Genomic DNA, 12,965 nt, shown 5'->3' on the forward strand with positions numbered 1-12,965 from the left:
TGATCCTGACTCATGCGCTTTTAATTCTCCATGGTCCTACTACTTCTTAGCCTTACGAAAAGAAAGGCCACATAAATTTCGGTGGGATTGCATGATCATGATAGCTCTCACGTCAAGTGATTCATACGTGAAATTAACATTTAAGAGTCCTACATTTTTTCTAGCGATGCCCAGCAAATTAACTGTTTTTAACTCAAAAACCTTGACTCTTTGTGAGAAGCAAGGCGATAGTCAAACTCTTAATTTGAAAATGAACTTGTATTGATTGTATGAGATAGCGTGAATGAGCCCATATTTATCATAAGTTTCAATCTATTTTGGAAAAAGGGAATGCCTTTGTAAGTTTGCAACAAAAAGAACCAGCATGACACATGTATACTGTCACAGTAGTGTCTCGTGCTATATATGTTCATTTCCTCCTCCTTATGTGTAGTCTTGGGGGCCCCTTGGAGTTTTAAGGAAAAATTGCAAAGGAAAACAGAACATCAGCAAGTTTGCCTCTCCACTGCTCTCTCCTTTAATCTGACTGACATACTTTTCTGTATGATATTTATTTGCGTATATTTTTTTAATTATGAAAGCTACATTCAGCAGTCCTTATCCATTATACATGTATAATTTTTTACAGCTAACTTGGGATATCCAATAATCCAATGATTAATCTTAACACATCCTTAAAGGCTTAAACTAAATGATCATAACCCTTTTTGGTATTATGGAACATGGCCATGACTTTTACTGTTTTTGGTGTTTTATTATTATTATTAATTTTTTTTTTTTAACAAACGATATTATTTATATTAAAAATGAAGGGTGGGTTTAGCCTCACAATAGGCTAACAATAATGTGATTTAAACTCTCATTTGGCGAGAATCGAATTTAAAATCTCTCACTTGATCTTTTAAACGAGCTTATGTTGTTGAATTAAATATAATAGCTAAATGTGCGTCGATACTAAATGTAAGCAATTATTTAAAAAAAAAAAATGAGGTCTTGTATATAGACTTGAGATAAAAACTTACTCACAATGAAATTAAAGAAAGTTGATATTCCATCATAAAAATTGGTAAAATGGGGAGTAGTTCAATCACTTATAAGCACATCTAAGGTCCCTCATTTCCTCGATGTAGGTTTAATACTCTCAACACACCCCTTCACGTGTGACGAATTTTGAAGTCTAGCACATGGACAACACAAATTGGGTAACATGGAGCATGTGTGGCTGTTGAGCTTCACATGCGGGACAACTTGCTCTGTTATCATAAAGAATCGAGGTTCCACCATAAAACTAATTGGTATCTCAACTACTTATAAGCACATGCAAAGTTTCTTATTTCATCAATATGAGATATATTCTAAAAAAAATGCTACTGTACGAATATCTTAACTCACGATATTTTAATTTCTTTACATCACAATGAGATAATTGAATCAAAACGTCGTTGTAATGATATCACGTTGCATGAAATGAGGAGAAAGAATAATGGAAAGGAGTTTCATTTATGTGAAGGGACCATGGATTCCATTGGTTCCATCCAAGTCCAACATAGGGAAGGAGAAGCTATTGTCATGAGCATTGCGAATGAACAACTCAAAAGAAAAAGATGAAAGGAGGATGGTCACGCGTCAAATGCTATCCAAACAGATCTTCTCCGTATCATTTTGGCGAAGATTCTGAAGATTCGTAAATCGTTTTCGTTCATCGTGCATCGTATGATCAATTTTTGTCATGTACTATTTGTATTTAATTTTAAATAAAAATATTTAAAATGATTTATGATTGCGTGATATACGATGAACAGACACGATTCATGAATTTTCGAGATCCTAACAAATAAGATCCATGAGGATCCAAATTCAAATGCTATCGCCTTCATGTTTGACACGAGCTTATAATTAACGAATAATTAATCATCATTATTATTATTATTATTTGAATGGAATCATAATATTATTATAAACACAAATTTTGAGTCGTTTCATTTGTTTTTATTTTGTTGTTCATTTGTACTACCTTCGTATTCTTCTCGTAATGATGGTTTTATAATAATTATATATTACTTAGAAGTAAGTAAGCGAAGCAACAATTTCTTGGCAAATAGTTGGTTAGATTTTGACTTCTATTTCCACCAAAAATAACAACTCCTCATGTTTTGCTTATGCATCACTCTTTTCACTTTTTGGTAAAATTATGAAAATTTGGAACATTAACATTTTTATTAGACCTATTTGTCGATTTACCCCTTAATGTGTATAGAGATGCTAATTTTTTTCCTGAACTTTAATTTTAGCAAATTATCTCCTGAACATTTATAAATAGCTAATTTCCCCCGACGTTGGATTTTGAAATTTTCCATTCATCTTGGTCATGTGGACAACACATGTCAACTGTATGAGAGCAAAAAAGTAATTTTGTTTTGATAAATGTGTGCAAAATTGATATTTTACAACTTCTAATTGTATTCTCATAACTAATTCAAACAAAAACTGTAGGGAGTCGAAGAGAAGAAAAAGAAAAAGCAAAAAGCAATATGCTGCCCACATGCACGATAAAATTACTTTATTGACCTCAAACATTTGTGATGTGACCAAATTGTATAGACAATTAGAAGGAAAATACCAAAATTTAACGTACGGGGGCAAATTGGTTAATTATAAAGTTCAGGAGAAGTAATCAGCAAAATTAAAGTTCATGAGAGAAATTAGTAACTCTTTACAATTTCGGGGATAAAACTGACAATATCTCTTTTTATTAACTCATTGAACACGTATAGTTTTTACTTTTTTTACAACAAGACTTACAAATATAATCACTCGCAGCTCCTCAAACAGTACTTAGATTTATCCTGAATATTTTTCAGAGATTTGAATATAGAACTTCAGATACAAAAAATTATTTTCAAATATTATTTTTCACATCCCATACATACTCTTGTTAATTGATAACATAACTTGGATAAAGTAAAGAAAAACAAGCGCATAATTAAATAAGAGTATATAAAAAGAAAATTGTGTGTATAAATATTTGTTCTTAATTTTTTTTTATATATTTTTATTCAGCTTAATTGCTTGGAAAAAAATACTGGGATAAGCAGTTTCTCTCACTGTCAGTGCATGCCAATTGCCACATGATCTCGACATTGGTCCCAAGAAGAAAAGAACAAGAGCAGAAAAGTATCGATCATCTATCCACCACAGCTTCGTAAGATGTAGAAGCCGACGTGTACTGTGTGAACCGTCGATTCCATCATCAATAACAACCATCATGCAGCTTTGCTGGACATCCACGGTCGTAATCATCTGTCTGGTCAACGTATATGGAAATACGTGGGGTCTCGTAAAGCGTGGGAGCATACACGATTTTTCAACGTTACAGGCACACGAAATAATATATCACGTATTATTATATAAATAATGAGATATACATATTAAAAAGTTGATAACTTAAAAAATAAATTTTCCTGCAACTTACATAAAAATAAGTAATGTACCACCTATATTCTTATCACAATAATATTTTTTACATGCGAACAGATCGAGATCCAAAGAATTTAATGCAGCCCAACAACTATGTCAGCGACCCTATACGTAAACCCCCTTTATTCTTTTCACTTTTTACCTCATATTTTTACCCAAACAAACCAGTAAAATTTCACGTTTGTATGAATAAAGCTAATTATGATTTTACTGAAATAATAATACCACAAGGCCGTGTGCCGGATACACCAAATTTTTTTTCATATGTAATTCCTGTTACAATCTTCTTGATTACCAACTTGGCATTTAATTGTAGTGTTTTTACGTTGGTGATATTCATATATCTATTTTTGTTTTTTATACATCTTTGTTATTTGTTTTGCCATTTAAATTATTTGATTCATTTGATCTAACGGTAAAAAATTAAGAAGAGTGTGTGAAAAGTAAAAATGAGTGTGTATGTAGCTATCCTATTTTTATTAGGACGATACTATATACGCTAAATTCGTGCACCAAATAAGATATTATATTATGTACCATATAATGTGACATCCCACATCGCCCAAGGGAGTGATCCTTAAATGTATATTCCAATCCCTACCTAGCACGAGACCTTTTGGGAGCTCACTGGCTTCGGGTTCTGTAGGAACTCCGAAGTTAAGCGAGAAGAGGGCTAGAGCAATCCCATGATGGGTGACCCACTGGGAAGTTGCTCGTGAGTTCCCAAAAACAAAACCGTGAGGGAATGGTAAGCCCAAAGCGGACAATATCGTGCTACGGTGGTGGAGCGGGCCCGGGAAGTGATCTGCCCCGGGCGGGGATGTGACAAATTGGTATCAGAGCCAATCCCTGGCCGGAAATGTGCCGACGAGGACGTCGGGCCCCTAAGGGGGGTGGATTGTGACATCCCACATCGCCCAAGGGAGTGATCCTTAAATGTATATTCCAATCCCTACCTAGCACGAGGCCTTTTGGGAGCTCACTGGCTTCGGGTTTCGTAGGAACTCCGAAGTTAAGCGAGAAGGAGGCTAGAGCAATCCCATGATGGGTGACCCACTGGGAAGTTGCTCATGAGTTCCCAAAAACAAAACCGTGAGGGAATGGTAAGCCCAAAGCGGACAATATCGTGCTAGGTGGTGGAGCGGGCCCGGGAAGTGTTCCGCCCCGGGCCGGGATGTGACATATAAATTTTATTTATAATTATTAATTAAATTTCAACTTGAATTAATGTATAAATTTAATTGGTGACACATTATTTAGTGCATAAATTTGGAAATTTGAATCCTCTTTGGACATTAGTCTTTAGAGCTTAAGGAATAGGAAATTTGAGCCCTTGGTTTGTATGAAGAAAAATTGATGCTCTTAGTTTATGTCAGGTACACCAATAAAATGAGTTCATAAAAACCGTCAAATTCATTTTGAATTTTAAATTATTTAATTATTGAGTTACGGACAGAGAGATCTGGAGCGAGTCTCTATTCTAAGTTTGCTGAACGAATTATTTTTTGTACTATTTTATATGTTATTTTATGTGTCATCGAGTCCAAAATCTGACAAGAAAATGCCAAATGCAAATTGACAAAATGTTTTTAGAAACTCTAAAAAACCAGTGCCGGATGAATGGACTTCGCAATCTGCAGATTCTGCACCATCCCCTTCGATTGCCCCTTTGAGCCCTTTCTCACTGTTATGTCACTCTCTGGTCTTTTATCAAATTGTTTATCCATTTAAGTGGCGAAGTCAGAATTTTATAACAATAAAGTTATGATTTTAGCCTAAAAAACCTGATTGAAACGTTTCGTCTAGCTTTTGATGATGAGTATACTGCTTGCCAAGTTAGGCCACATTCTATCAAATTTTACCAGGGCCTGTCGCGTGAAGCTTTTTATCAAAGACAATAAATGGAAGAAGAAAAAGAAAGAAAAGAACTACATATACAAGGCGTTGCACAAAAGAAGCGGCAGTTTGTAATTTAGTGTTTTTGACTTGTTCTTTTAATTTGCTGCAATTATGTGTAGTGTTATACACAAGTATACAAATTTAAGTTATGAAGCTAGCTGTTGGGATCATGAACAACCAATGATCCCATGTTAGCTCCGTCATTGCCTCACACACATTTTATTGTCTGACACTGAAGAGACTCTTGATACTCCCCAAATGTTAGAACAACTTATACTAAGACGTTCGGACTATGTCGTTCGTTGAGCAACTCTCTTGAAAGCACAAGTTTTTCTCACATTTTGGAAGTACCAATAGTCCCTTGGGAGCACAAGACTTTTTCACTTTATGGTTTAGGAAACTTGTACTTTTATAGCTATGGATTTAATGGCTAAGGATCTTCATGCATAGTTTTCTCCGGTTCATATAAGAAATATCTGTAAACAAGTGAATCTTGTTCCAATACTTTATAAGTCTTTATTTTTGGTCGAAATATTACTTTATAAGGCTATCTGTCTGATTACTTAGATGAAACGATACATTCATGTAAACGTACATAAAACACATTCTCTCAAATACAAAAAAAAAAAAAAAAATATATATATATATATATATATATATCCATGCAAATCACTATTTCTGGACTGGGTTTAATTAATTAGATGGCAATGGTTTCAACTTTCAAGACATGAGTTGAGGGAGGAGAATTCTCTCCCTTTTTAATCTCTCTCCCCTTTCTTCCTCTCCTATTTGAATGGTTACGGTTTAGTCACGTCAACATCTTATATTGATTTTTTTATAAAGACAAAAAGATAAAAAACAATATGTGAGAGGAGAGGAGGGTAGGATATGAGAATAAGACGGGAGAAAATCCTATTCCTGATGAGAGACCAATTAAATTTATCCAAACTAATGGCGTGCAAAAGAACAAACGTGAACCTTAAGCGTTCATCAAAGCAAAGCAATAGAGGAGAGAGAGAACAAAGTAGGACCATTCAACATCAACATCCTTGTTTGCAAATGTTTGCAGAATTACTCAAGTTCTTAGAAGGTTTGATGGTTAAGGCAAAAGATCCAAACTTGGGTCTTTTTCTTGAGGCATCAATCCAACCACCCCCTCCTTGTAATTTTAGACGACATGATGAACAAAAAAACAGCATTCAATTTAAGTAGGTATTTGTCCAGTTCCTATAAGGAGTTACCACCATAAGAAATACAAAGTTTTCCCATTAGAAAATACAAGATGGATGGACTTACTTACATTGGTTACTTCCCTGAAGCGGTATCTCAAACAATAATTAACAATGAATTCTCACTGTTCTTGTTAATTTTGAATACCGTCACAATAATATAAGGCTTATTTGGAAATATTTTTAAAATAGCTGAAAGCGCTTTTGATGATGTTTTTAGAACCAATCATTGGTAAAAAAATGTAAGTGAATGTTGAAAAAGTTTTTTACAAGAAACACATAATATAACTAATGCTTCAAATGCTTTTAGAATCCAAAAATTTCTTATCTGAAAACAATTTCGATTATTTTAAAAACAATTTCAAACAAACTCTATATTACATAGAGATAGTGAACACGGTTACATGGGGGTTGAGGGCAATTACAAAAAGGAGAGGGAAACAACTGTGAACTGTCTGTTGAACTGGTCTGCGACACACATGATTTGCCCAGAGGAAAAGGTAACGCTAGCAACAAATAAAAAAGTAATAGGTTGGTTGTAAGTAATTATAGGCAACGAGAGAAAACCAGAGACCCTCTCTCTCCTCGCATCGCATGTGTGTACAGTCAACCAGCCATACATCTTTGCTCAAGAAAAAAAAGCCCTGCGGAAAGAAACAAGAGAAAATCCAAAACCAGCAAAGGTCCTCTCTTTTTCTCTCACCTTCCATAACTCAAAGGTTATGATTGAGTGAACCAGGACTAAGCTTCCTCATTGCTGTTTGTTGCCCATTTCTCTCAAAAACCCACTCTCTCTCCACCCTTTGAGCTCCTTTTTCCCTCTGATTAAACACTCTCCTGGAAGATGTTAATCCAGTCTCTGTTGGGTCGGTTCCACACTACCTCAATTATTTTTAATTCACCTGGAAAATGAGGGAAACTGGAGGAAAATAAGTAAAAGAGACACCCAAGTCAGGATTTTTTTTCCCCATACATTGTTTTCTCTGCTTTTCAATCTTGGGTTTTCAGCATTCCAGCTGAACATAGTGAAAGATGAGGAAGCATGGATGGCAACTTCCATACCATCCTCTCCAGGTAAAAATCTTTGCCGCCATTGTTGTTTAAGCTCAGTCAATTGGAGTACTAATCTTGTTTTGTGGGGTTGTTTTTGCATCTCTGAAGGTGGTGGCTGTTGCTGTATTTCTGGCGCTGGCGTTTGCTTTCTATGTGTTCTTTGCTCCTTTCGTTGGAAGGAAACTTTTTCAGTATATTGTTATGGGACTCTACGCTCCTCTTGTAAGCCATTTTCTTTTGAATCCCTTAGTTTTGTGCTCATGTTTTGGTGGTTGGACAGCTGAGATCCGTTTTTTTTTATTGTTCCATGTGATTTATTCGTTTTGTTGCTTATTTATGTCTGAAATTCATTCTCCAATCTGGGTTCTTGCTCTTTCTGGGTTTGATTAATTCTGGTTCGTATCATTCACTTTAGCTGATAAGGGAAATGGGTTGCTTGTCTTTTAGCTTGTGTGATTTCTGTTGCATGAAATTTCCAAATTTGATGTGTTAAAGTACGAGATTTTGACAACTTGTGTGGACAAAAGCACATAATTTGAGTGTCTAGCTATATCGTTCTGTATCCTCGAAATTTTGAAGTGATTTCTGCTGATGTTGCAGTGCCCCTAAAGAGATTGACAAATAAGCTTGTTTGGAGAATAACTTTTGTCTGTGCAGCCATTTCTGTAATAGCAATCTGGCTGCGTTGATTTTATGAATAACTAAATTGAAGTTTGAGACGTCAATCCACCGTTCCTATTGCTCTCTATTTTCATTGCCTTGAGAATCTAGACCATATTTAGTTTCCCATTGCTTGGGGATAAGTATGCAGAACAAAATGATGCTTAGCTCAAGAAAATTTAAGGATGAAAGGGAAACAATAGACTCAGGATAGTCTGTTTGAGTGAAGGGACATTAAATTGGGTAATGCAGGCAGACCAAATTTCTAAACCAAATTTTGTAAACCAAATGATGTGGATGTTGATGATTGGATTATTAAGTGTTGATTAACGTGCTTATTCCCTATTGGTGACGCGTTTGGTTTAAAAATTTGGTCTCCCCAACATTATCCCATTAAATTTGGAGCTCCATGTAGCATGTTTGATGTGCCAGTTAACGAAATAGATTTACATTTTTCTTGATTGCGTCCAATATAATATTACTTCTACCTATGCCCTCCTTGTTAAGTAACATCTATTTTCTTTTCAGATTACATGCGCCTTCAGCCTATATATTTGGTGTGCAGCTGCTGATCCAGCAGATCCACGAGTTTTTAGGTCAAAGAAATACCTCAACATTCCAGCCGATGAAAAGCATAAAAGAACAAAAGATTCTAAACTATGTGGGGAATCAACATCATCAATGAATGATGCTAATGCAGCTGGAGGAAAACCTTTGGATAAGGATGTTCTGGGCAAAGATGGGACTTCTAAAATGTCCACCAGTGATGGTGGAAAGAGTCCATCAGAAAATTCATCTTGCTTTCTACTAGCTTGCTCTCCGTGTGCTTATGTCTGCAATTGCTCCGGTTCAAGTGAGGAATCTCTGCAACAAGGTGAAGACGGCATGTTCTATTGCAGCTTATGTGAAGTTGAGGTGTGTAAATGCAGTTGACATCTACTAAAATTCGTTCTTCTTCCCATACATTTCTTGAGTCGTGCTCTGCATTAAATAACAAGCAGCGGAAACTGAAGGATTCATTTGAGGTGTCAGGTCAATAGTGTTGCATGCAGATATTTTGCACTCTAGTTTTGGCTTACATTTAGGAGATATCCTACTGCAAAGCGGGATTGGTTGCGTTTCATGATTGCCTAACTACTTTCCCTATTTTGTATTTTGTTTTCTAAGAGAAAAGCTTAATTAAAATGTAACCTGTTGGGGATCATTTCCTCCTAATATCTTCTCAAGCATCTCCTAACCATTCTTGAAATTATTCATGGCTTTTGCTTTGATGGTGTACTTAGTTGCTGTAATCCAAATAATTCTTCGCACACAGGTTTACAAGTACAGCAAGCACTGCAGAGTTTGTGACAAATGTGTTGACCAGTTCGATCATCACTGCAGGGTATACACGATCTTGATTGGTTGAATATCCTATTTTCTTTTGCGTGCCTTCGTAACTCTTCTAATTTCATTCAATTTTGATTTGTAGTGGCTTAACAACTGTATTGGCAAAAAGAATTACCGACAATTTTTCACCCTTATGGTTACTTCTCTCCTCTTGGTAAGCATGCTCCTCCATTCTTTAATAGCCTTTTGAGTTTGCTCCAGTTCCAGTTAACCCGTGCCCTCTAATCATCAAACCCCATGGACTCTAGCCTTTTGTTTAAAATCTTGATGAAGCTTTGCCATTGATTCCATTTGTCATCTATTACTTACCGGATAGGACCTTTGCCTTAGTACTTGTAGGATCTTCCTTGGCAATATTGCTAATCAATTTCGTTTTTTCACCAATGGCTTTCCCCAAATGTTACCTCGACAGTCTTTCCTGGTTTCTTTATCCTATATTTTCTGTCATTATGCCCAAAAGCAACAAGCCGGAACCTGAAGATCGCCTCAGAGTAAGCATTTTTATTTTCAAGTCACTTTCATTCGAATTAATTATTGACAGGTATGTACATGGTTTGTGCACCATGTGCTTGAGATTGCAGCTTATTTTACAATGGTCAACTGGAATCTTCGTGATTATCTGCTGTATTATTGAGAGGAAGCATATCTCTGTGGATATTTCATCCAAGTTGGGAAGCAGTTTCTCTTTGGCGCCTTTCATCATTGTGGTGGTGAGTCTTCAGCTATTGTCTCGATTTCCAATTTAGCTGCACGTCCTAATCAACCTTCTGTAAATTCGTGGCTTTTTTAGTCTAGCTGAGCAATTCCTACATGATGAGAATTATTTTCTGTGGTTTGTGCTTGTACTATAGAACTTATGAAATTCTTAAGCTTTGCAGGCAGCGTGCAGCCTTTTGGCTATGATTGCAACCCTTCCACTTGCACAGCTTTTCTTTTTTCATATCCTCCTTGTAAAGAAGGTTAGCCTCGCAATTGCTTCATACATAATCATGTTGGCGTTTTCGTTTTATATTACTATAGAGGATCAAGTCCTTGTAGTAATTGTTTGGATCATTTTTGTCATTACAGTTTCAGGATCCGTTTAAATGCCTCCGATGTCTTTTTCTCTAGTAGTCGTTAGTCACCCATCTTACTGTCAATGAGCATTAATAATTATTCGCCAATTTGATACTTGTCCATTGAATATCTGTCTGTTTCACCTCAATTTCTTGCTTAACAGTTCACTTGCAGAACCTATCTTATCCTTTTTCATGCAGAATATATGTTTAAGGTGAATAGAATAAATTGTTAATTAGCTAACAATGGTAACCTGCAATTGTGCAGGGAATCAGCACGTATGATTACATCATCGCTTTGAGGGAGCAGGAGCAAGAGCAACAAGGAGTTGGAGGTCAGCAGAGTGCTCAAATGTCTCCTGCTAGCTCACTTACGGGATTAAGCAGTGCAAGCTCCTTTAATACTTTCCACCGTGGCGCATGGTGTACACCTCCACGACTGTTCCTTGAAGATCAGGTAATCTGATATGCAACTGTTTTGCTACAGTAGATAGTTCTTCCTGATCCGTGTTTATACTTGTTCCATTGGTTGGTTGTTTTCCAAGTGATGGACTTTTCTAGAGTTTCTCCTCCTTAGCATCAGCATCAGTGCAAGCTCCTTTTCCATAGGGCTTCCCAATCTGTAAATTGCAGTAACAACCCTGATATTAGAACAAGGATCGTAAACGAAATGAGCTGATTTTGTTTTGCTGTTTTCCTTTTTCTAGTTTGATGTTGTGCCCCCAGAGACCGGATCTGTCAGTTCATGCGGAAAAAAGATGGTGGGAGGGGAACCAGTTAAGAAGAAGAATGCACCAGTAAAGATAAGTCCGTGGACTCTGGCAAGATTAAATGCCGAAGAGGTATCAAAAGCTGCAGCAGAGGCAAGAAAGAAGTCCAAGATCCTGCAGCCTGTGAGACGGGATGCTCCTTTTGTACTAGAAAGAGACAGCAGCTTTGGCGGAACCAGTGGGCGCCGAATGGTTCCAAGGCCTGACAATAACAGAAGGCGACCTACCAAGCGGGTGCGACTCCCAGCTGACCTTCCCATGGAGTCTATAACGAAGGGTTCAGCTATAGTTGTTGACAAGGGCTTTACTGAGACATCGACTAGTTTGGCCCCTCTTCAGCTTGAAGCTCGGAGTGCTTTCCAAACAAGCCGAGCTATGTCAAGCTCCACGGGAATTGTTGCTTCTTCTCCTGAGAGCAGTTTAGACTCACCTGACATCCATCCCTTCCGGGTGTCATCATCAGGAGCTGAAGAGGCAAGGCGGCTTACAGGTCTGCCTGCAGGCGCTATTGCAGCTGGCCAGAGGGGAATACCACTATCAAGGTCCACCAGTGATGGGTACGAAGGGTATGAAGCCTCGGGTGGAGAAGACAGCGACAGGGTTCCTACTAGAATTGTCCAAAGGTCAACAAACAGGAGTAACCTTCTCTTTGGGTCTGATCAGGACGAACGGGTTGTCAAACTGAACGCCTCATCATCTTCTGGCCTGGCTTACACAAGAAAGCTCTGATCAACAACTGCGATTTGTCGGAACTTAGGTGATTTTAATTTTAATTCTTTCATTCGTGGGGCTGTAATCCGCGTCGAGATCTTAGTCTCAGGGCTTCATGCGATGTACATAAATGATTAAAGTTCGGTTTCAAACTTTTAACCGAGATGCACATACTTCTGTACTGTCTGATGAGCTTAATTGCAGCCACACCCTCAGCTGGATTAATGTCAGTAATTACTTTCTTTCTTCCTCCACAACTGGCTGGGTAAAACAATATGGATAATTGACTCCTTCAAATGGCTTCCCAATAGCCATTAACATTGGGAACAATCCACATAACTATAAGTCTAAAACAGTATCGGTATGGTATCGCTTTTGAAATGTCTAAAAACGCTTTCAGAAAATAATCTTAAAAGCATTTTTGGGTTATAAAAACAATTTTTGGTGCTTTATGGAGAATCGTTTATGTTGGGTTTGTTTGAAATTGCTTCTTTAGAAAGTTATTTTACTTATAAGTGCTTGCATTGTGATCACGTTGAAAATTTTATTAAAAATTCAAAAGGCGTTTCTGTTATAGATGACGCTCCTGATATTTTTTTTTGTCAAACATGGTTTAGAAGCGCTTTGATTATATATTTGCTTCCAAATTTATTATTGTGTGTAGCATCTCAGTTCCTAAGAGGTTGCGCATTCATCCGCATTTCACTGCATCCAAATATAAG

General features: G+C 36.9%; 1 protein-coding gene across 2 annotated transcripts; it reads left to right on the top strand.

The window, feature by feature from the left end:
- Positions 1-7,012: 7,012 nt before the first annotated feature.
- On the top strand, positions 7,013-12,471 carry LOC103947213 (probable protein S-acyltransferase 22). Of its 2 annotated transcripts, XM_009358073.3 has the most exons (9): positions 7,013-7,679; positions 7,767-7,880; positions 8,847-9,233; positions 9,634-9,702; positions 9,790-9,861; positions 10,289-10,417; positions 10,586-10,666; positions 11,031-11,219; positions 11,470-12,471. In XM_009358073.3, exons 1-9 carry the CDS (start codon positions 7,638-7,640, stop codon positions 12,259-12,261), a joined length of 1,875 nt encoding a protein of 624 aa, XP_009356348.2. In that variant the 5' UTR covers positions 7,013-7,637; the 3' UTR covers positions 12,262-12,471. The 2 variants fall into 2 exon arrangements, with proteins under 2 accessions (XP_009356348.2, XP_048427844.1); XM_048571887.1 differs by lacking the exons at positions 7,013-7,679; positions 7,767-7,880 and having other exon boundaries at positions 8,995-9,233; positions 10,120-10,417.
- The last annotated feature ends 494 nt before the right edge of the window (positions 12,472-12,965 follow it).

Source organism: the organism of the source record quoted next, unplaced genomic scaffold, assembly GCF_019419815.1.
Source record: "Pyrus x bretschneideri cultivar Hongxiangsu unplaced genomic scaffold, Pyrus_bretschneideri_v1 Contig6, whole genome shotgun sequence".
Lineage (NCBI taxonomy): Eukaryota > Viridiplantae > Streptophyta > Magnoliopsida > Rosales > Rosaceae > Pyrus > Pyrus x bretschneideri.